We start from the raw sequence: 24,214 nt of genomic DNA, 5'->3' as shown, positions 1-24,214 counted from the left end.
AGGAAATAGGAGTCATAATAATATACAGGGAAATATCTTTAGACCAGGAGCTGAAAGATATGGGTACTAGCCTTTGGTTCAAAAACTAGATTTGAGAGTAAAAAGTAGGATTCAGTACTAAAATTCTCAGAATTTTTTTCAGACTAGAAGAGATCTTAAAGATCATTCAATTCTACCACCTAATTTTAGAGAAATTAAAGTCCTACCCTTAAACTACAATGTGATATTGATAATGCCTAGCTTTGTGCTTTGCCTCACACTCTGCTGAAGGGATTTTTTAAAAAAAGTTTGAATAGTTGCTGTGATAAACATTGTAGGAAAACAATAAGCGAGGATGGTTAATCCATATGGAGATTGCAGTTCAAGACAGTATAAATTTCAAGTGATCCAGTCAGCACAGCTCTAATTTCCAGCAACCCTTAGCAAATTGGAGGAGGAAAAAATAAACAGTGGAGATGTCCTAAAATTAGAGATGGAATTGCAAACTATCAAAGCAGTGAGGATATTATTGAAAAGCTACTTTTTAAAAAAATATTTTTTTAATTTATTTTTAGAGAGTGCTAAAAGGGAGGGAGAAAAAGAGGGAGAGAAATAACAATCAGTTGCCTCTTGCATGTTCCCAAACAGGGTCCTGGCCCACAACCCAGGCATGTGCCGTGATCTGGAATCAAACCCACAACCACACCAGCCCAGGCAAAAAGCTACTTTGAATGTCCAAATGGTAAGAAAGAAAAATACTATATACTGACCTGCAGCTTTCTCTTCAGATTGTCTATAGGCCAATGTTTTAAATAAGCTAAGTCGTCCTTCCCTGGAGTTTTGTGTAACATCAGTGCTTTTCTCTCCTGGTATGACACAGCCTCATCTAGTGATCACTAGCACCTATTAAAATGACTAACTCAATACAGAAATATCATACAATAACCACCACAAAATTAGATTTCTAGAGCTGGAGCAAACTTGTCAGAGATAAGAAAAAGGAAATGTGACCAGGATTTAGTGCAATGATGTTTACTCGTTACATTTCCTTAGATCTATGCTTCTTAGGGCAAGTACTAGCTTTATAGAAGCATTTACTATTTATCATTATAAAATAACTACTTATTGTAAAATAACCTTTTATCATTGTAGCTATAGCACCATATGTTATACTAATCTTTAGCTATTACAAAGTTCCGAAGTTTAATGAGGTTAAAGTTCTATGCTCATTTTTCTAGCTGCTCTCTTATTGTGTGTGTCTGGGGGTGGAGATGTTACATATATATGTATATGTATGTATTTTTATCAAGGAAAATGCTTTGAAGACAACAGAATAATAAAGTTTCTAATATACCTACAATTACTGAACTTAAAACATTCAGGATCTCTTCTCTGTGCTCAAGCAAGCAATAACCAACATGTCAGGGTGGCAGTCTTATTACAAAAACAAGGGCGATGAAGAAGAACAAGAGGAGGGGCTCGAAGCAGAGGGAGAATATAAGTATTCAGCAAGAGGTAGTTTAATTTTTTGGATTGATGATTCTAGGGCCATGTTTAAATCTCTGGGTAAAAATGAATTGACTCCATTTGACATGAGCATCCAGTGTATCCAGAGTGATAACACCAGTAAGATCATAAGCAGTGATCGAGAGCTCTTGGCAGTGGTGTATTATAGTACCGAGAAGGACAAAACCTCAGTGAATTCCAAAAATATTTCCATCTTACAGGAGCTGGACAATCCAGGAGTTAAACAAATGCTAGTACTTGCCTGGTTTAAGGGGCAGCAGAGGAAGAAACATTCCCAAGACCTGACTGGCCATACATGTGACTAAGTGAAGTTCTGTGGATCTGTGCCAGCCTCAATTCAAGATGAGCCATAGAGTAATATAGAGTATTATCAGATTGCACTAGAGAAAGAGGAACGAAACAGCTAAAACAGTTTGATGAACCAGGTTTGGTTCTCATTAGTTTCAGGCCCTTGAGATGGCAGAAGAAGCACCAATACCTAAGACTCTCCCTGTTCGGTGTACCCTGAAGAATCCCTGGTTAATGGGAGCTCAGCCTTGTTGTTCAGCGTTCTATTCACTAAGTGTCTGGAGGAGGTCATGGTAATGTGCTGACACACTCTCTGCCAGAACAGCCCCTCTTATTTTGTGGCCTTGATGCCAGAGGAAGAGGAACTGGATGATAAGGAAATTCAGGTGGCTTTTCCCAGGCTTTTAGCGTGTCTTCTTACCTTATTCTGATGATAACTGGAAGGTGCCCTTTACTAAAACAGTCATGGCAAAACCAAAGCAGGGAGACAAGATGAAGGCTATTGTTCAGAAGTTCTGCTTTAAATATAGAAGTGACAGCTTTGAGAACCCAGTGCTGCGGCAGCACTTCAGGAACCTGGAGGCCTTGGCTTTGAATTTGACAGGGCCCGAATAAGCAGCAGATCTGACATTGCCCAAGGTTGAAACACTGGATAAAAGACTGGGTTCCCTTATGGATGAGCTTAAGGAACTTGTGTACCCACCACATTACACTCCTGAGGGGAAAGTTCTCAAACAAAAATAAGATGATGAAGGCTCTGAAGGCCCAATGTGGAAATATCTGAATGGGAACTGAAGGTCCGTGTCAGCAAGGGTGTGCTGGATAAGCTCACTGTGCCTATGCAAGGTGTATGGGTGGAAGGGCAGGATGAGGAAGCAGGAGCTGCTGGACACGCTCGCCAAGCACTTCTAAGACTGACCAGACACTGTACACCCAGCCACCTTTCTACTCTGTCACCAGGCTGCCTGGTTTTGTTCTCGAGTTAAAAATGTTTTTCCTGAATGAGGAAGAGTCTGCCTGACAGAACCAGGACTTCACATTTATGAGACTTTCTGTTGCCATGGAGACAGTGTAACCCTCCCACTTTGCCGTGCCTTATTCTACTGTCTGAATAAAGAGCCCTAATTTTGTACTTAAAAAAAAAAAAAAATTCACAGAACTATAAAACTTTTCATGTAGGGAAGGAATTCAGAGGTCATCTAGGTCTCCCCCTTTTACAGCCAAGGAAAGCAAGGCCCCAAGAAGTGGGATAACTTATTTGATATCCACAGTCTACCAGTAGTAGAGATGAAAAAAAAAATTATCTTCTGATTTCTGGTACAATTCTCACATCAATGTATCACATATCCCCAAAGAAGTCATCTGTGTTGGATTCCAGGTATCTTTTTGACAAGTTGGCTCCTAAACCATGTATAATATTAAAATCTACTTTCTCCATTTGCTTTTCCCAAAATAACAACAAAAGTCAATTTACTTATGAGTCCATTTTCAACTTTTCTTGATTTAGAAGATATGAATATAAGCAATATGTTATATGTTTGTCCCAGGGTTGAATTAATTATTTTCCAAGTAAATATGTCTTCAAGAACTGGTTAGCAAGTAACCATATGAGGAAATTCCATTCTCACTTCTGAATCTTCCTCTTTAGACCTGTAGTTTTTCACTAGTAACATCCATGGGACTCCCAAATGGCCCCATGGATGTATCTATCAGAATACATAGAAAAATATAAGAAGTTCAAAATAATTATCATCTTCTCTGCAAAAGCTAAAATATATCAAAAGGATCTGAATATCTTCATTTTTAAAAGATAAATAAGTGCAAGACACTAAAAAAGTCGGTAATAAAAAGATCTCTGACTGATATACCTCTTGGCATGCCTAAACTGCCAAAATTTATACAAACAGAAATTTATTCAAATGAAGATGCTAGTTTAAGGAAAACTGTTTGAATTGAATTTATTATTCAACCAATGTTTATCAGAACATTTACATTGCAGTAATTATTATATACAACAAAGGAATTTAATAAACATATTGCCTTAAAGTCTAGTAGAATTCTGCTGCTGTATAATTAATATGAGCACCAATATAAAAGGCATAGTCAGTTTTATGGATCAAACACAGTCCTCAAAATAAATTTTTATATACTGCATCATATAAAATATATCAAGAAAATCTATTAAACTATTCCTTTTTTAAATTACAAATTTACAGCTTGAAAGGAAATGCTTTCTTAAGCAAGTTATAGCTGCACTGAGATATACACTCTGTAATCACTTGGATAAAATAGCTATTATACCTTCACTATAATATTTTGAAGTCTGACTTATTTGTTTATTCCAGACAACTTTAGAATCTGAGTGTCAAGTTATAATATTTCTGTGTTATTTTTAAGACTAATGATCTCATCTCTTCCCATGTATCAGCTGCAGAATTGATTTAAACTTTAGGAACTGGATAGCTGAAATTTTGAGAACACTTGGTTTCTAGAATGCAATCCTTGTCTGAGTCAGCCCCTGTCACCGTGCAGCCTGGGTCAGGAAGTGGAAAGCTTAGCCTTAAGGAGCTATTTCTGACAAAGGTCAATATAGAGACTGTGAATCTATCTAGACATTACTGCAATGACTTCATTGCATAGGCTGCATTTTAGATGTGTAATTTCATCCTGGCTATGCTTCTTCTATTAACCATAAATTTTATCTCCAAAACCCACCCATTACTTCATCTCTATCTCATATAACAGTCAATTTTAATGCTAACAGGTGCCTATTTCTGTACTTTAATAGCTATTTTTAGTTTGTCTACAGTTTTCAGCATTCCTACCCATATAAAAATACAGGTAAATACTCACTGACTTGCATACAAAAATTAATGCACCAATTACATGTCTCTCTAAAAAAATACTACTCTGCATACTGTTTAGTAATGTTAATTTCTATATTTATCTAGTTCTGTAGCTTCATAAATAGTCAGATTCTTTTAAATAAGTGTCCTGTACTTCCCAATGTTTAGGTTCTTTTTTAGTGTTTTATAGTTACCCTTGAAAACTCAGTACTATAACTGGACTCATACTGTTCAAAAAAGTACAAAGAGTAAATTTTTCTTCTTTAAGATTTTTACATAATAAAAAATAAATGTGTCAGTTTTCCATCTTTGGACTAAAAAAAGGAAAGTTGCCATTACTTTTATTTTCCAAATCAGAAAACCAGATCAGTAGCTATTTCATGGTGTCTGGACAATGCTGTTTCCCCTTCCCTATGTGGTTCAAGATCTAACAAATATAATCATTATATTTTATTATATCTTAAGTGAAACTGATACAAATTACCACATTTGTTCAATATATGGTCTTAATTTTGTTAGATTTCATTGTTCACTAGAGGCTCTTAAAAATCTTTAACTATACCTTTTGTTTTATATACTACACAGTTCAACCTTTCCTCATTATCAAGTAAATTTCATTAGGAAGCATCATCATATAATCTATTGTAAACTTATCTTTGGTTAATTACATGTATTAAGTAATTGTAAAAAGTTGAGTCATTTGTGCAGTGCCATCAGATGATGATGACATCAACACTTTTTAAGTGCCAAACTATAAGGTTGGTGGACTTTTCAGGACCTTCTTTCTCCCAATCAATGGTGGCTGCTATGATAAATGGATGACCACAAAGTTGGTGAACATTAGTTAGCCATTTTAGTGAGTATGAAGGGGTATCTTGTAGTTTTGATTTGCATTTTCCTAATAACTACTGATGTTGAGCATCTTTTCATGTGCTTATTGGCCTTTTGTATATTTTCTTTGGAGAAATATTTATTCCAATCCTTTCTGTTTTTATCTTGGGTTGTCTTAGGGATCCAAGTTCATTATTTTGCATGTAGGTATCTAGTTGTGTCATCACCATTTGCTGAAAATACACTGAACGTCTTAGCACCTTGTCGAAAATTAATTGACCCTAAATATGAGGGATTATCTCTGGACTCTACTCCATTGATTTATAAGTCTTTTCTTAGGCCAGTATAACTCTGTCTTGATTACATAGCTTTGTAGTAAGTTTTGAAATTGGGAAGTATGAGTCTTCCAACTTTGTTCTTTTCAAGATTGTTTGGGCTATTTTGGGTACCTTGCATTTTCATATAAACATTAGGATCAGTTATCAATTGCTGCTAAAAAGGAAGCTTGGGTTTCGATTTGGCTTGCACTGAATCTGTACATGAATGTGAGGAGTACTGCCATCTTAACAATATTAACTCTTTCAATCCATAAACACAGGTGTCTTCTTTAGTTTCTTTGAAGAGTGTTTTATATTTTTCAGTGTACAAATCTTTCACCTCCTTGGTTAAACTTATTCCTATGTATTTTGTTCTTTCAGATGCTACTGTAAAGGAAACTGTTTCCTTAAATTCATGTTCAAATTGTTCATTGCTGGTGTATACCAACACAACTGTTTTTGTGTTAATCCTGAACCCTGTAACTTTGCCAAATTTGTTTATAAGCTCTAATAGTATTTTCTGAATTCCTTAGGATTTTCTATGCACAAGACTATGGTATCCGCAATCAGAAACAGTTTTACTTCTTCCCTTCAAATCTGGATGCTTTTTATTTCTCCCTCTTGCCTAATTGCCCTGGCTAGAACCTCCAGTACAACATTGAGGAGAAATGATGAGAGCAGACATCCTTGTCTTATTCCTGATCTTAGAGAAACACATTCAGTCTTTTACCACCGAGTATGATATTAGGTGTGGGTTTTTCATAAATGCCATTTACCAGGCTAAGGAAGTTACTATAAGGCATTGTCATACTAAGATTTTTATCTCAATAATCAACCAAGGCTAATAAAAGCTTTTGACTGAACTTTCCATAATAATCAGACCCAATCCAACACTGTAGACTTTTTATCCAGCTACAGTTAAATATATCAAACCTACAATAAAGTTTTAGTCTCCTTAACCTCATAACTTGTTCTAATGCAAGTTCTGCCAAGCCACTCTTGCACTTTGTTTTTCCCTCCTAACAAATGTACATTTTTTCTAGAATGTTCACGCTGTATATAAAAGTATATGCTCTTTTTAAACAAATGTCATACAAGCACCCAAAATGTGCAGCTAAAAATCAGTTAAGATATGTTCTTCCTGCCAAGGAATCATACTCAGGTGATATACTAAGAAACCACTGCCTTATCCATGGTCACAAAGATTAACTCTTATATATTGTTATAAGATAAAGTAGACTTTAACAATCACTTTGTCATCATAATTTCCATGTCAACTGAGGACTTGCAGATAACCAGGAAAAAATACTGTATTAATTATCATGCCCAAACCATTGGGATAAATATAACTAATACATTAAAAATTCCAGTACAAAAATGTTGAAATTATTTGACATTCTAGCCTCTGAGTGTATATAAATCTTTACCTCATATAAAATCTTTACCTCTTACCATTTTTCAACTTTTGGAATGAGAAAATAATAAAGACCTCACAAGTGGAGCATGAACTCCATCAGGTAAACTATTCTCCTTTACAAAATCACCTGTCTTTATTTTAGTGTACTACATAATATTCTAATGAGCTGAAAGAATCAATTAGCATCTTTAAAAAGGTTACTCTTTTTTTTATAAGCAGGAATAAGTCCTGCATAGTAAAAATCCACTTACCCAATTTTTTCATGTAATTTACATTTTAAGAATTCATTAAATTTTCCATTTACCTCATATGAAATTATTCTATTATAATGTCTGTGACACTCTCAAGAGCATTTTATATATTTGTCATTTTTCACTTAAGTCATTATAATTCAGTAACACGTATGACTGGTGATAGGTATACTTAGTAGTAAGTATATATAGCATCAGTTTGTCACTCAGTGAATATTTACTAAATGACTGTTATATGCTACGGGTAAATAAGACAAAAATCCCTGCCTTCCTGAAACTTACAGTCCAGTGAAAGAAGTCAGGTAATTCAAATCATTCAGAAATAAATGTTAAGGTGATAGAAAAGACAAAGGCATAGGGAGTGCCTGGAGGGCAACTACTATACTCTAAAGAGATTATCCAAGAACTAAGAACTAAATAATGATGAAGAGTTATAGCAGGGACTTTCTAAGCAAAAGAAAGAGCAAGTACAAAAGCCCAAGGTGAAAATGAACATGTGTATTTGGGGCGGGGAGGGTGCTCAGGAAGAAAGCAGTATCAGCTGGACCAAAGGAGATGAGGGATAGAGTGATATAGAGCTCTGTAGGCTACAGATTTTACCTAATTGCAATAGGAAGCCAGTGGAAGATTATAAACAAAAATAACAGGACATAATATCCTTTGAGAAGATCACTGTTGCTGCTATGTGAAGAAAGAAATGTGAGGTGGAGTGAATAGTAGCAGTTGATGGAGAACCACAACTTATATGGTTTCTTAGTCCTCTCCTTTTTTGTTCCCATTTCCATCACCTGACTGCTGGTTCTCATATCCTACCACATGGGCTACTTCAATAACATCCAAACTACAACCTCTGCTTCTATAGCTAGACTGTACAAGTTCTGTCCGGAAAAAGTCCAGCCATGGTTAACACCATGAGAACGGTTTGCATGACAATGTAGCCTGGCAGCCAAGGAGAGTAGGCTGGAATGTGCATGCATGAATGATTATTTCACTATACTAGTCAGTGGGGGTGGTAGACACCATTGAGTAAGCATGTGCACTGTGTGGCCGTCGCATTCAAAGTGTTACTAAGCGAGTAGAGCAACAAATCTGCATCAAATTTTGTGTTGTTTGAACATTCCTCTGAGGAAACTATTTGGATGATTCAGAAGGCTTTCAAAGATGATGCAATGAGTGCAATGCAAATAAAAGTACAGCACAAAAACTTCAAAGGTGGTGGAAATTCTGTTGAAAGTGGTCCATGTTCTATTAGGCCTGCAACAAGCAGAACACCTGAGAATGTTGAATGTGTATGAGCAATAATCAACAAAGATTGGCGACTGACAGTGTGAGAACTAGAAGCTGATCTGGGGATTCCAAAAACTACTGTGTCCAAGATTTTGACACAGGATCTTGGCATGATACGTGTTGAGGCAAAATTCATTCCATAGTTTCTGCTACCAGAACTGAAGGAACATCGTACTGCAGTTGCTAATGACTTGATACAAACTGCTACCAATGAACCAGATTTCCTCAAGCAGGTCATAACCAGAGATGAATTGTGGGTCTATGACTATGATCCAGAAACGAACGAAGACGCTGTTGTCCCAATGGAAGACGCCTGGTTCTCCATGCCCAAAGAAGGCACAGCAAAGTTGCAGCAAGATCAAGATCATGTTAACTGTATTTTTTGATTGAGAAGGTGTTGTCCATCATGAGTATGCCCCTCTAGGCCAAACAATTAATAAGGAGTTCTACCTCAATGTTTTCATCAATTGAGAGATGCGATACAACATAAGTGGCTGCAGCTATGGGCAACTGGTAAATGGAAGCTTCATCATGAAAATGCACCTGCTCATGCATCATGTCTTGTGCAGAGTTTTTTGGCGAAACATCAAATCACCCAGCTGACTCAGCCACCCTACAGCCCAGATTTGGAGCCCTGTGACTTCTGGCTTTTCCCAAAACTAAAATCACCTTTTTGGTGAAAAGGAAAAGATTGCAGATGATGAGATTTAGGAACATACACATATGACAGGGCAGCTGATGATGATTCTGACAAAGGATTTTGCAGAATGTTTTGAACAGGGAAGAGATGCTGGGAGAACTGTGTGAAGTCCCAAGGTGCCTACTTTGAAGAGGACTGAGGTGTCATTGTCCTTTGTACAATGTTTCTTGTATTTTATGTTCTTCAATAAATGTCTCTATTTTTCATAGCACATGCTGGATACTTTCTGGACAGGCCTTGTACTTTTAAAAAAATGCTTTGTCCATGCCTATCTTTTTGCTTCTAAAGCCTCAAAAACTTACTACTGCCAACAAAATAAAATCCAAATTCCTTGACATTACCATTCCACAATCTATCTCTAAGCCACCTTTCCAGTCTCATTTCCCATTATTAATTTGACAGACTGTTCTTCATCTCAGTATGGTCTACTCACTCTTTCCTAATCATGGTTTATAATACCACCTTCCTGCTTCCATGGACTGCCCCCTTTCCTTATTCTTTCCTTAGATTCAAAATCTATTTCTTCTTCATGGCTCAGCATACTTTCTCCTTGATTATCTAGAGCAGTGGCATTTTGACTACGATCAGTGTTTTATATCATGTATATTCGAGTTTCACAATTCTACACTTAACTTTACTTCAAGCAATGCACTTTGATATTTTGTATTCTATTCCTTTTTCAAAATGACTCACTAAAATGACTACATAAGACCACAACTGGGTTTCAACCTTCAGTTTGAAAACCAATTTTAGTGCACCTTTCCAGAATTCACTGGTAACTTAACTAGATCCTTGTACTGAAAGAGGAAACCTATAATTACCAAACTATAATGGCCTTAACCTTAAGAATGGGTTAAGAATAGGAGTCAGTATCTTACATTTTGTTTTACCTACCATGATGCCAATCACAATATTTATTAATTATTAAGGAAGAAAAAGACTGATCATAGACATAGCTACCATATTTATGATCCCACAGGATTATGAATAGGTCTGTTTTGTGTTCCCATTGTCTTGTTTCAAATTGTAGCTATGCTGGCCAAAATGGCAAGTTTTAAATAACACTTTGCCCTACACTTTCTGGGTTCCTGTTTTATGTAATTATATAATACTATTGCATCGTGGGGGAACAAAGCAACTACTCCATAATTGCTTATTTCATCTTTGCCTCAGAAGTATGAGAAAATCTCATTATGGAGATACTAATTACCACCATTCATTGGACATGCTTTTCTTTTATGAAAAATATTCGGCACTTCTGCTCTGCCTGGGAAGGCATTGTTAGTCCAGTATCATCCATTGGGACTTCTAGCTTTGCCAAAATTGCAATAAGAGTGAACCTTTTGTTTCAATGGAATGGCAGCTTTTAAGATTGGATGGCCTCTCCTGCCATCAGCATTAAGGTTCGTGACCATTAAAGTCCTGTTAAAGTTGTTGTTCTTTCAAAAACATCATCAGTAATTTTAATTAATAAAATAAAAAACAATGAAGCAATCTAAAACCTTTACTGATTTCTCCTCTGGTAAAGGATCCACACATAAGATCAGCTAATGTAATTCTTAAATCTCAAAGATTTGTTCATTTTACCTCCACCTCCTGAGTCTGTTATGAGTCTAGGGAGATAGGATAAGTACCCAGGCAACAAATGCTCTGAACCATCTGGACTAGGTTCAGGGTAACTGTCAGATTTTAGGCAGAAATAAGCCCCCAGGACCTACCAAAAAAGATTCTGAATTTCTTTATCAGTCCTGAATCTGCCTACAGCTCCTTAATGGACGGGACAGTAGGCATTCTGCGACAATTGTGGGTGCAAACAAACTACTCGGGCCTGCCAGATCCCAGATCTCCACCATTAGTTTTCTCTCTAAGATCTGGGAATATGAACCTCAACATTTGTTGGCAATTGTCTCCTCAAGGACAAACCCAGGCCTTCAACAATCTTAGGGTTTTGTTTAAGATATCCATCTAGAAGTATTCTGGCATTAACAGTTTAAAATCATCTACTCTAATTCTCACTGCATTGCCCCTGTAGAAAACACTAAACTCGAAGCAGCTTTATATGCAAGATTTTAGAGCCTAGCTAAAAAGAAAACAGCAACAACAAAAAAAACTTCTAACATCAACATATATGTAGAATGGCAAAATTTCAAGTAAGAATTGCTTCAGGAATATTTTTTTTAAGAATGAAGACAAAATCCAGTTGTCCTTTTGACAGTGAATACTTTCCTCATATAAGCTCACACTCAAAAGTAAATGAAAGGTAAAACCAAAATTCTACTTATTTTAAAGGATGCCAAAGCTAGGTTAACATTTTTTTTTTAAATGTCAAATAAAAATGGGAAAAGATATCCATTAAGTAGAACTATGTGAGGGCTTAAGACTGTATAATAATACAAGCTTAAATTTTTTTAATATTTTTTATATTTAGCATCTTGCAAATTTGGCCAAAACACCGCCCCCCCTTAATCATCCTGTATCTACCAATATTTTTGTTTTTTGCTGGATCATAAGCCAGTAACTTTCTAGAAGTGAAGTACTGGTTATGAAATCGGATTCTTCCTTTGGCACTCAGTCTATGATACATTCTATTAAATAAGATTTATTTATATTGACAAATAGCCCTTTTAAAAACAAATTCAAATGTGAAAAGTTGGTTCACATGAGGATATACTCCCTTCCCCAATGTTAAGAAATCTTTTAGTGTGAGATTAATTCTTATAATAGATGTCAAAGATCTTACTACCTATTTATAGCAGTGTTGAACAAAGTCAGTGTGGGGTGTTCGAAGAAAATGTTTCCAAGTACTCACTGGTGTATAATTATATTTTTAAAGTGTATGGCATAACACAAAAATACTTTATATACATTTGAAAATCTGTACCATTCTTCATTATTGAAGTTTCTCAAGGGCAAAAGAGGCAAAGAAAACACCTCTAAACCATGTGTAGGACCTAATTTTCCCAGGAAAAACTTATCTTCAATTGTATGTGTTCTAATTCAAAATATGTAAATTCTTGCACTTGGAAGAAGTAAAGATTTTCTTAACATGAAAAAAAAAAAAACCCAAAATATAAAACAAATTCATCTTGGAAAGGTTAATTCTATATTACCTTTCAATTAAGCTTCAAGGAAGAAAGGGAGGAGGGAGGGCTAATGGAAAGAAGGGAGAGGGAAGAAATAAGTAGGGAAAGAAGAAATAATTTGAGAAATAAAGGCTATCTAGAACTATCAGAAGAGGATGAGAAAATGAACCATGCCTTAAGTGTGGTAGGAAACCAACCAGAAAGTCTCAGACATAAGTAAATAAAATGAGAACAAAAGCCTTCACTGGAAACACTGGAGACTGTGTAGAGTCCAGGCGATAAAAGCCATGCATGTTCTACCAGTGCCACAGACAGATACTAGATTAAACAACTTAGAGGGTATATCAGAATTGATATGCAGAATACATTAAACAAATTTTACCCAAAGATTTAAAGAGCTCCATTCCACACAGTCTACTGAAGAGTCTCTTTAACTCCAGTGTTTTAAAAAAAGCTTTTGGCCAAGTTTCCAATAATGTTCTCCCAAGGACCACATTCAGGTGGCTGAAATAATTATAAAATCCATGTTTATCAGTATTTAAAATGTGTGGCCCCAAATATACTCTAATTTAAAGTTCAATGTAAGGTTTTATTTGTCAAATCCTCAGAGCCATTATTTCTTGGTCTTTTTGCCATGTTTTAACTAGCCATAACATAAGGCAAAAAAGAGGTTCTTTAAAACAAAAGGTTTCCTGCTAAACTGCTTTGCCACCAACTAGGAAACATCTTTGACGCAAACACTGAACTTTGTTCCACTTTTATCCTTCACTTAGTATTGAAGCCATCATTTACTATACATGCATCAAATGCTAGGAACTGAGGATGAAAAATTGAACAAAACAAAATCCTTGCCTTTGAAGCAATCATAGTTATTTGGCAGAGAGAGACATATGAACAGATAATAGTACCTGATTAAGTTTTACAGTAGGAGATATGAGCAGAACATAGTGCAAACGAAGTAGTAAAATCCACTACTGAGTCAGCCTTGAGGACTATGCTAAGCCTGTTCAAGAGAATTTGACATTTAAATTAATCTGCAGTGAGGCAGTTAGGTTAGTCAATCTGTAAGGTCCCTTCTGTTTTAAAAAAGGGAGGACAGAAAGTTGAAAGTCACAGAGATCTTTTTTTGTCAAAAATGACTGGTACAGACTATTCCTGTTTGTTATTAATCTAATCTCTATCAAAAAGAGACTATTTATACAATATTCACCTTCTCTCCCAAACTTGTCCTCCTTCTACATTCCTTTTCTCAGTAAACAGTAATACCACCTAAAATTTAATCTTCCATAGCAAACTAATCACCAGTTTCTATTGATCCTACTCCACACTATCTTTATTCTGTGTACTTCCATCTCTAATGGCCCCCATTGTTTCTTACCCATGGAGGTAAGAATGTTCTTGTCTCTGAGGTCCCTTCTCCCAATCAACCAATTCTTCACAATGCAGTCAAACTGCTTTCCAAAATACAAACCTGATCCTGTGACAGCCCATATTAAAATCATTTAACTGCCCCCTATTGCTCTCAGAAAAAAGTCCAACTTGCCCTGACTGGTGTGGCTCAGCTGGCTGGTTGTCAGCCAGCAAAGCAAAAGGTCGCCGGTTTGATTCATGGTTGGGGCACATGCCTGGGTTGCGGGTTCAGTCCCTTGTTGGGGCACATGGCTAGGTTGCAGGTATGGTCCCTGGTCTGAGGGCATATGAGATGGAGAGGCAACTGATAATGTTTCTCATATCAATGTTTCTCTCCCTCCCTTCCCCTTTCTCTCAAAATAAATAAATAAAATCTTTTCTTTTTTTAAGTCCAAATTCTTCAGCATAGCGGTCAACCTCTGGCTTGGTTTGCCTTGTGCTACAATCTTTTATATGTTCATAGTGAACCTCTCACAGTTTCTTCAATATACAGTGTTCACTCACCATCCTTTTCAGAGCCTTCCAAGATTCCCTCAAAAAAGAATCAGGTGACCCTGCAAAATAATATTTCAGCACCCTCTGCTTCTCCATTTCCATACTCATCTCACTATATAGTATTTTAACTACCTTTCTGTCTCCCCAGGAAGCTGTAAGTTCCTTAAGAACAGAAACTATCTTACACAACCTTGTATTTCCTATGTAAAATATTATGCCTGCCTGGCACTGACATACAAGTTCATGCTTGATAAAGACTTGTTGAATGCATGAATAAATGAACAAACTGCAAAGAAAGAGAAATTCAATGTTCTACAATTTGTTGTAATATACATTAGCTACACTACAGAAATCTAATCCTTTAGCAAGACCATATTAAGCCATAAGCCTATCACAATAAACCTGTTTTCAGAGACAGAAAAAGGTTTAACCATAAACTCCTAATTCAAATGAACTTAAAAATGTATTTCCAGTTTGGATGGTGTACTTACTATTTAAGTCTTTCTTTTTTTTTGAGGGAATAAATATATATCAGAATCATAGTATGCTATACCTTTTTTTAAAATACAACTACATATGCATTATTGCATTATCTTTACAGGTAAAATATTGATTTTGCTCTTTAATCATAAATGAAAGCTACACTTCATTACTGACTCACCGATTCTTTTCCAGCTCATTGTGTGTAGACCTAAAAGGAAAAAAAAGAGCATTAGCCATGTTTTGTTGCTAAGGCTATAGAAAGGGGAATTAGTTTAGTTACTGCTATACCACATTCAGTAAATTTATTTAACAATGCATGACCAGATTTCTATGATATTACTCATCAAGAAGAAATAGTCTACATTCATTAGGACTGTTCATTCAGATATAGTGTTTTCAGTTAATAACTCTAAATATTCTGAAACTGGAGTTTCATTGTTCTTTTACTAAAATTAATACTAGCACATGTTTTTTTGCCTATTTCTAGTATACCACATTTTGGTGATTTGTAGACATTATCTCAAAAATTTTAATTCAAATATAATCTTATTTTTGTTTAAAAACAGAAAAAAAAATATATGTGCTTTTATGTCCTCTTCCATCTCCACTTACTCCTAAACATAGGTAGAAAAAGTTTTGGTTGGCATAGAAGCTGAAACAGCCTTGCCTTACTGCTAAGTAATATAGAAAAATGCAAGCCTCCCTACCTTTTCTGTAAATTTTAAGAGAAAATTATAAAAGAAGGGAAAATAACATAAATAGAAGATATATTAATAAAATCAAGGAACACTTTTTTTTTTAAAGATTGGGAAGGTATACCTCAAAATACTAAAAATGGCTGTTTTCTTTTTGTGACTTTTTTCCTTTTGCTTTGCCAGTATTTATAATAATACCACCTACTGAGGAAGCAAAGTGTCTGCTAAAGAATGTGCCAAGCAGTTAACATACGTTATCTCATTTTATCCCCCAAACAGCCCTTGTTTTATAAACAAGGTTACTGAGGCTCAGAGAGGTCAAGAGAGATGTTTTTGTCCCACAGTGTAAGTAGCAGCCAAAGCCCAAGCTCTTAAACCACCTAGTGACAAGCAATACTGAAGAGAGGTTAAGGGCACAGACTGTTAGGCCAGATTGCCTGGGTTCAAATACTGCGTGGCCTTGTTAAAGGCTCTCCGTTTCTCTGTGCTCAGTTTCCTTGTCTATGAACTAGGCAAAATAATAGTACCTGCCTCATATTACTGTTATAGGAATAAACGAGCTTATACTGAACAGTAAAATGACAAACTCTAGCTTACACTGAACAGTAAAATGACAAACTCTAAAGTTAGGTACTATTAGAATTATGTTGTACTAGTTCTCTTGAATAAACATGTATTACTTTTACAATAATTTAATATTAACAAGAATTTTTTTTAAGGAAAGGTTTTTTTGTTGGTGGTAGTTTGTTGTTTTATTTATTTTTAGAGAGAGGGGAAGGGAAGGAGAAGGAGAGGCAGAGAAATATCAAAGTGCGGTTGCCTCTCATGTGCCCCCTACTGGGGACCTGGCCTGCAACCCAGGCATGTGCTCTGACTGGGAATTGTACCTGTGACCTTTTGGCTAGCAGGCCTGCACTCAATCCACCGAGCCATACCAGCCAGGGCACAATACAAGAATTTTAAAAAGGAGAATTTACGTTCCTGTCACCAGAACTAAAACCGTAACCATTTAATATAGCGTATTCTGGTTAATGTCAAATGCCTTCAGAATATTACATTACTGATGACTTTAATCTGATTTATATTTCCAATGTATGTTTAATAATCAAATGTCTAAATCTGAACAGTGTTTTTATCAGTCTCATAATTTTGTGGAAATTTTACCTACTGTCTTAGTTCAAAAGCCAAAAGCTTCTCTGAGTTACTGTCTCCTATCCACCTTTTGCTTTCTTGGCAGTTTCATAAGGTCCAAGTGACAGAGGATGAAAAAGATTGATTTCATTTTCAAGAGATTATCTTAATAGAAGAACTTCTCCCTCAAAGAAGTAGGAAAAAAATAAAAGAATCTTATGATGCTTCTAGAGATCAGCTAAATTAAAGGCAAGTATATGTACAATTTAGATGAAAGAAACTATAAAAACATAGAACTTTTGGTCTTAACAGAGACTGAAGAGGTCAAAACCCAATGAATGAATTATATTACAATTAAATCTGTTACCATATATATTTATTAAAAGTTTTCAGTTCTTTTTTATTTGATTGAAATGGCAAAGTAAATAAGTAACTTAAAAGAAGAAAACAAAAAATACCATTCAAAATTTGAATAGGTAATCAATAATAAAATTCCCCAACCCCTCTTAGTAAGTTTTGGTTTAATTGCCATTAGCTAGAAAAAAACTTACAACAAGTAAAACAAAAATAATGAAATACAAGAGTAAGTAATAAATGGAAACAATATTTAGAGAGAAGTAGATTATATATCATAAACCTATTCTAAACAGTCTGGCAATCCAATATATGGCCATAAATACAAAAGATAATATACCCAAAGAAAACCAACTGTTGAATACCAATATTATACTGAGCCTATTATCAAAGGAGCACCAAAAGAACATAATCTGACCCCCTGCTATTAACAAAATTAAAACAGGTTCTTCTAATCTCTCTCAAATTTTATTATCTTCTAAAAAAAAATATGAAATGATAGGTAAAAAATGAATTTTTTCACCAAAAGAGGAAATGCATGCCATATCTAGTTATACCACTAGTGAAGTTTAGCAAGATTTTCATATACCAACAAGCAAAAATGACTATATATTTTTGAGTCTTTATCATACTGCCATGCTCTTCAAACTTTCAGAAAATGCCTCAGTAGTGTTTACTCATATTTTGATGGCTGTTTTTTGTCTGTAATCTCAAGTCAACAAATACTGAGTACCTTAAATGTTCAGGGCTGTCTTAGGCTGTGGGGAACAAAGATGATCTCTAGTTGGTAAATATATGTATAGAAATAATAACTCAAGGCAAAATAAATACATGAAAAAAGAGATACAAAGTGTGGGGTTGGTTTAAAGGAGGTAGAATTTACTTCCAAATGAGGTTATCCAGGAAAACTTTAGAAAAAGGTGGCATTTAGCATGGGGCTTAAGAGATGAGTACATGTGCTACTAGTGGAGGCTGGACCTAGTAGGGTAAAGACATTCCAAGTGGAAAGGATAGCATAAGCGAGACTCACAATGTTAGAGAGGAAAAATCCCAAGTTTAAATATTAACTCTCTTACACTAACTGTGTAACTTTGGACAAATTCTAACTTCTCTGATTAAGAGTTTCCTCATTTGTAAAAGACTGAAATAAAATCACATGCCTTGGCTGGGTTACTGTGAGAATTAGAGAAAAATATGTAAAAGCATCTAGCATGTAATATGTATTTGGCGTTAGCCACTGCAAATATTCTTATTATTTTAAATAAGTATTATTAAGTTTCCTACATAGGACAAATTCACAGGTTCTCAGTAATACCTGGAATTAGCCTGGAAATAAACAACCACCATAATGACGAGAAATGAAACTGAAAGAGAAGATTGGTATTTTCATTATTTAGTCAGCTGTGAGGATAGTACAAGACTTAGGGCATGACAGAAAGACACGTAACTATATGTACACAGATAAAATAATAATCCAAATAGTGCAGGCACCAAATGAGTAACTGAACTTATCGCATATTAGCACACTCAGAAACAACCTCTTTGCTCTTCTGAGCCTATGTGTTCAACCAAGCCCTTCCAATATGTGCCACTGAAACAGCATATTACGATAAATTCCCTGTAAGACTGAGATGTTATGAATAGTCCATTTAGTTAACTCATTATTCTGCAAATAAAATGCACTTCTGAGAGCAAACTCTAATGAACTTTCTTTCAGACATCCTTACTCTGAAAATGTTCAATAACTTCAAAGGACAGAGAGAAAGACATTTTTAACATTTTACCATAGAACTGCAGGTAATCTTTTTCACCAATAACATCCCTCCAAGAGAGAAATGCTAGTGCATTCCATATTTGACTGGGAATCTCAAATGTCATTATCTCTATCAGATCCGTGACTTTTCATTGACTACAATACAGCTCTAACACATAAACTTTTAATTCTTTAGGCTGCAGTTTGGTGGCAGTCAATGAAATGAAGCATAGTGTCGCAACTGCACAAAATAGTAAGAGTAGTGCCACTGTGGAAGAAAAATAAAAGCCCACATCCCCAGAATTAATATTCACTTGAAGAAAAAGACCTCTATTTTGTTGAATTAATGAGACAACTCTCAATTTATTAACATTTTTGTTTCACGTACTTCCTAATCCTAAAGTGCCTAATGGATGTAGTCCTCCACATAATGAAAAGAACACATTCTATGAAGCTAAATGAGTATCTCTTGTGTCCTAAAGCTTTTACTTTACATATAAACACTCAAAAAGCAAGAAAAGCAGAAAACTTCACCTACATTAGAGAAAGGATCTACAAAGGATGTACCTGAAGGAGGAAGAAAAAGAATGAGTAGAATAGTAAAACTTCTATTTAAATTTATTATTCTTCTTAAATTTTATCCTGTATTTATAAAATATTAGTACAGTAATACATGTATATAATTATAAATACATATACATATATTGGGGATACTGAATATTTTTAACTGCTGGTAGTATAATAAAGTGGTCAGTGAAGTTTGAAGAACACTGTAACAGAAGAAAATCACACTTACTGCCAGTAAAGTAAGTCTTTCAAAAAGGTAGTTTTGTACATGTTTCTATCAAAGGTACATATTTTTAAATTGAATTTATTGGCGTGACATTGGTACACAAAACCATACAAGTTTCAGATGTACAACTCAATAAAATATTATCTGCACAGGGCACTGTGAGCCAGTTGCCCCAAAGTCAGTCTCTTTCTGTCTCCATTTTCCCCCTCTCTGCCCACCTCCATCTAGCCCCAACACCCCTTTCCCTCTGGCTATCACCAAAAGGGATATATGTTTTAAAAATCATCAGACAGTAAACTTGAATACTGCAGACTTTTACAAAAGAAGTGTCATAAGAAACTCATAGCTTTTTTTAAAAAAAATGCTTATTGATTTTAGAAAGAGAGAAAGGGAGAGAGAGAAACATCGATGTGAGAGAGGAACATTGACTGGTTGCCTCCCATACATGCCCTGACAGGGATATCAAACCCTCAACCTAGGCATGTGCTCTGACCAGGAATCTAATCCCCACCTTTTTTGGTGTATGGGACAACACGCCAACCCACCGAGTCACACTGGCCGAGGTAAATTTATTGCTTCTTCTTTAACAATAACAAAACACATCACCTACACACTACATACCACTGCACATCACCTACACACTACAATACCAAAAACACACTGCAATAACTAAGACCCCCAGAAAACAAGTGTCTAAAAGGATGCATAACAAAAAACACAAGCAATAAATTTTTCATTAAAACTTATATATCAAAGCTGAATATATGCATACATTACACAACTAAGCATTCCCACTTACAGGCATATACCAAACTAATGTATGCATGTATGTTCACCAACAGACATACAAAGGAATGTTCATTCTTTACACTAGCCCAAACTGAAACAATGCAATATCCATCAACAGTAGAATGAACTGTGAAATATTCATATAATACTGTATAACACTGAGAATGAACTATTGTGCAATAACATGGATGAATCTTCATAATTTCATCATAATCATAATCATTATAATTTCATCATAATTTAATCATTCATAATGTTGAATGAAATAAGGCAGACACAAAAATACATACTGTGTAATAACATTCATATAAAGTTCAAAACTGGCAAAATTAATTTATGGTATCGGAAGTCAGACTGGTAGTTACCTCAGGGAGGGGGTGGCAGTGACTTAAAAGAGTAACGAGAAGGGCTTTTGAGAGTCTGTAATATTTTACTTCTTCACCTTTGTGAAAACTCATCAAGGTGTACACTAAGATTTGTACACTTTTCCATATGTACATTTTCAATAAACAGAAAAAACTGAAATCATATTTAAGCTGAATTCTGTAAAAATCAATTCATTTTTAATTACTGCAAACACCCCAATTTAAGTCTCTAACAAGTCCTTTGGTATACTACATAAATATCTCTAAGTTATGCACTTTGTAAAACATAATTTTCAATAAATTTGTAAGTATAAAAATCATATAGAGTAAGTTTTCTAAGCACAATGGAATTAAATTAAAAATCAATAACATAACTAGTAAAAAATTACTATTTGGAAAATGTGTCACAAATCAAAAAATTAACTACAGGGAAATTAGATATCCTAAACTGAAAAACAATAAAAACACAACATATCAAAATCTGCTGGATGTAGCTAAATCACTGCTTATAGAAAATGTTTAGCTTTAAATCCTTATGTTGCTGGAGGGGGAGCCCAAAATCAGTTATCTGAGATTCCACCTTAAGAAGCTAAAAAAAGAAACAAACTGAACCAAAAGAAGTCGAGCAATGATTCTCAACTGTGGGTTATTTTGCTCACCAGAAGATATCTGCTTATGTCTAGAAACATTTTTGATTAGCACAACTAGGTAGATACTACTGACATCTTTTAAGGAGAGGCCAGCGATGCTTCTAAACATCTTATGACGCTCAAAACAAAATTATATGGCCCAAAATGTCAATACTACTGAGGATGAAAAACTCTGAAGTAGATGAAAGAATTAATAATGCCAAGAACAGGCATGAACAAAATAGAAAACAGGAAACAACAGAGAATATCAATAAACCTAAAAGCTGATTTTAAAAACATCAGTAAAAATTGATGAACAACTTCTACGACAGAACAAGAAAAAAGACAAAAATTAATAGTATGTACAAAAAATAACTAATATCAAGAGCAAAAAAAGCACATCACTACAGATACTACACACATCAAAAAGATGAGTAGGAAATATTATGAACTTTATGCCAATAAATTCAACAATTTTTATGAAATGGACAAATTCTTTAAAAATACAAGTTATTAAAACTGACTCAAGAAGAAATAAAAACCTTGACTAGACTTGCATCTACTAAAGAAATTAAATTCAAGATGGATAAAAGACTTAAATATAAGTCGCAACACCATCAAAGTCCTAGAGGAGAACATTGGCAGGAAACTCTCAGATATCCCACGCAGCAATTTTTTCACTGATATGTCTCCTAAAGCAAGGGACATAAAGGAAAGAATAAACAAGTGGGACCTCACTCAAAATAAGAAGCTTCTGCACGGCTAAAGAAAACATCAGCAAAATGAAAAGGGAGCCAACCATTTGGGAAAATATATTTGCTAATGATACATCAGATAGAGGTTTGATCTCCAAGATATACAAAGAACTCACTCGACTTTACTCCAAGAAGACAAATGATCCAATCAAAAAATGGGCAAAGGACCTGGGCAGATGCTTTTCTAAGGAGGAGATACAGAGGGCCCAGAGGCATTTGAAAGGATGCTCTGCATCACTAGCCATTAGAGAAATGCAGATCAAAACCACCATGAGGTACCACCTCACACCGGTCAGAATGACCATCATAAACAGATCCACAAACAACAGATGCTGGCGAGGCTGTGGAGAAAAGGGAACTCTAGTCCACTGTTGGTGGGAATGCAGACTGGTGCAGCCACTATGGAAAGCAGTGTGGAATTTCCTCAGAAAGCTGAAAATGGAACTGCCTTTTGATCCAGCGATTCCCCTGCTGGGACTATACCCTGAGAACACCCAAACGCCAATGCCAATACAAAAGAACCTATGCACCCCAATGTTCATAGCAGCACAATTTACAATAGCCAAGTGTTGGAAGCAACCTAAATGCCCATCAGTAGATGACTGGATCAAAAAATTATGGTACATATACACAATGGAATACTACGCGGCAGAAAGAAAAAAGAAGTAAAGTACTAAACTTCGCAACAGCATGGATGGAACTGGAGAGCATCATGCTAAGCGAAATAAGCCAGGGGGCGAAAGACAAATACCATATGATCTCACCTATAAGCGGAACCTAACCAACAATGCAAAGAAGCAAGGCAAATATGACCAGCAACACTGAAAGGAAAAGAAATCAACAGAGACAAGAGGGAGGGGGGGGCAGGGAAAGGGAAGGGAAGGGGAAAGTCAAGGAACATATAGCAAGGACTCATGGACAAAACCAAAGGGGAAGAGCTGAGGGAGGGAAGGTGGGAGGGGGCAAGGGAAAGAGGGGGGGAAGGCAGAGACAAATGTATTTAAAAAGTAAATAAATTAATTAAAAAATTTAAAAAAAAATAAATAAATAAATTCAAAATCAAAAACCTTTCCACAAAGAAAACTCCAGACCCAGAATTCTTCATTGGTAAGCACTGAAGCATGATAAGCATGGAATAAATAATACCAATCTTACAGAAAATCTTTCAAAAAAAAAAAAATGAAAGAGGGAACGTTTCCCAGCTCATTTTGAGGCCAGTACCATGAGCTGGGAAATGTTCCCTGAAAACACCCACTCCCCCCCCCCCAACACACACATAAACAGAGAAGACTATCTTTCATGAACATAGACATAAAAATTCTTAACAAAGCCCTGACCAGGTAGCGCAGTTGATTAGAGCATTGTCTCAATACTCCAAGGTTACGGGTTCAATCCCAAGTCAGGACACACAAAAAGCGACCAATGAATGCGTAAGTGGGAAAACAAATTGATGTTTCTCTTTCTTCCTTCCTCTCCCTCTTTCTAAGGTCAATTTTTTAAAAACACCATAAAAATAGTAAAGATGAAAAGCTTTTAAAAAATGTTTCTCTCTCCCCCCTTCTCTCTTGTTCTAATATCAACAATAAATTTAAAAAGAGAGAGAAAGAGCAGGAGCCTTGTCAAGGGAAGTACATCACACAGAAAAGTGATTCTCAAAGGGAGTAAGGGAGGTGAGGTTGGCAGGATAGCTCAATTTCCTAGCTCTGGAAGGTGCAGGAAAGTGGAGATGCCTTCTTTCAACTGGCTACACTCCCCACCAATTAGTTTCTTTCAAGTGTTAGGGAATGATTGCTTAATATTTATTCATTACACCTTTAATTCTTTTTAGCATTTGTCACATGTTCAAGAATCTTCATTATCTTACTGCAATAAATAAGAAGAGGCAAGCTTTTCTTTTAAACAGTTTTATTGATGTATAATTTAAATACTATAAAAATCACCCATTTTAAGTGTACAGTTCAATGAGCTTCAGTAAATTCATACAGTTGTGTAACCTTTACTACAATCCAGTTTTAGAATACTTCTGTCATTCCAAA

The 24,214-nt window shown here is 35.4% G+C and overlaps 1 protein-coding gene across 2 annotated transcripts in view; it reads right to left on the bottom strand.

The window, feature by feature from the left end:
• Window positions 1–24,214, bottom strand: part of MXI1 (MAX interactor 1, dimerization protein) — an 84,113-nt gene that overhangs the window by 23,224 nt on the left and 36,675 nt on the right. For both annotated transcript variants that reach the window (XM_054581486.1, XM_054581487.1), the window contains exon 3: window positions 15,093–15,122. In XM_054581486.1, coding sequence (XP_054437461.1) covers window positions 15,093–15,122 — 30 coding nt within the window. The remainder of the gene's footprint in view (window positions 1–15,092; window positions 15,123–24,214) is intronic.

This window comes from Pteronotus mesoamericanus, unplaced genomic scaffold (assembly GCF_021234165.1).
Source record: "Pteronotus mesoamericanus isolate MK-2021 breed Mesoamerican mustached bat unplaced genomic scaffold, CSHL_Meso_final contig_657, whole genome shotgun sequence".
Lineage (NCBI taxonomy): Eukaryota > Metazoa > Chordata > Mammalia > Chiroptera > Mormoopidae > Pteronotus > Pteronotus mesoamericanus.
The sequence above is the reverse complement of the archived record's forward strand: the minus strand, read 5'-3'. Positions and strand labels throughout refer to the sequence as shown.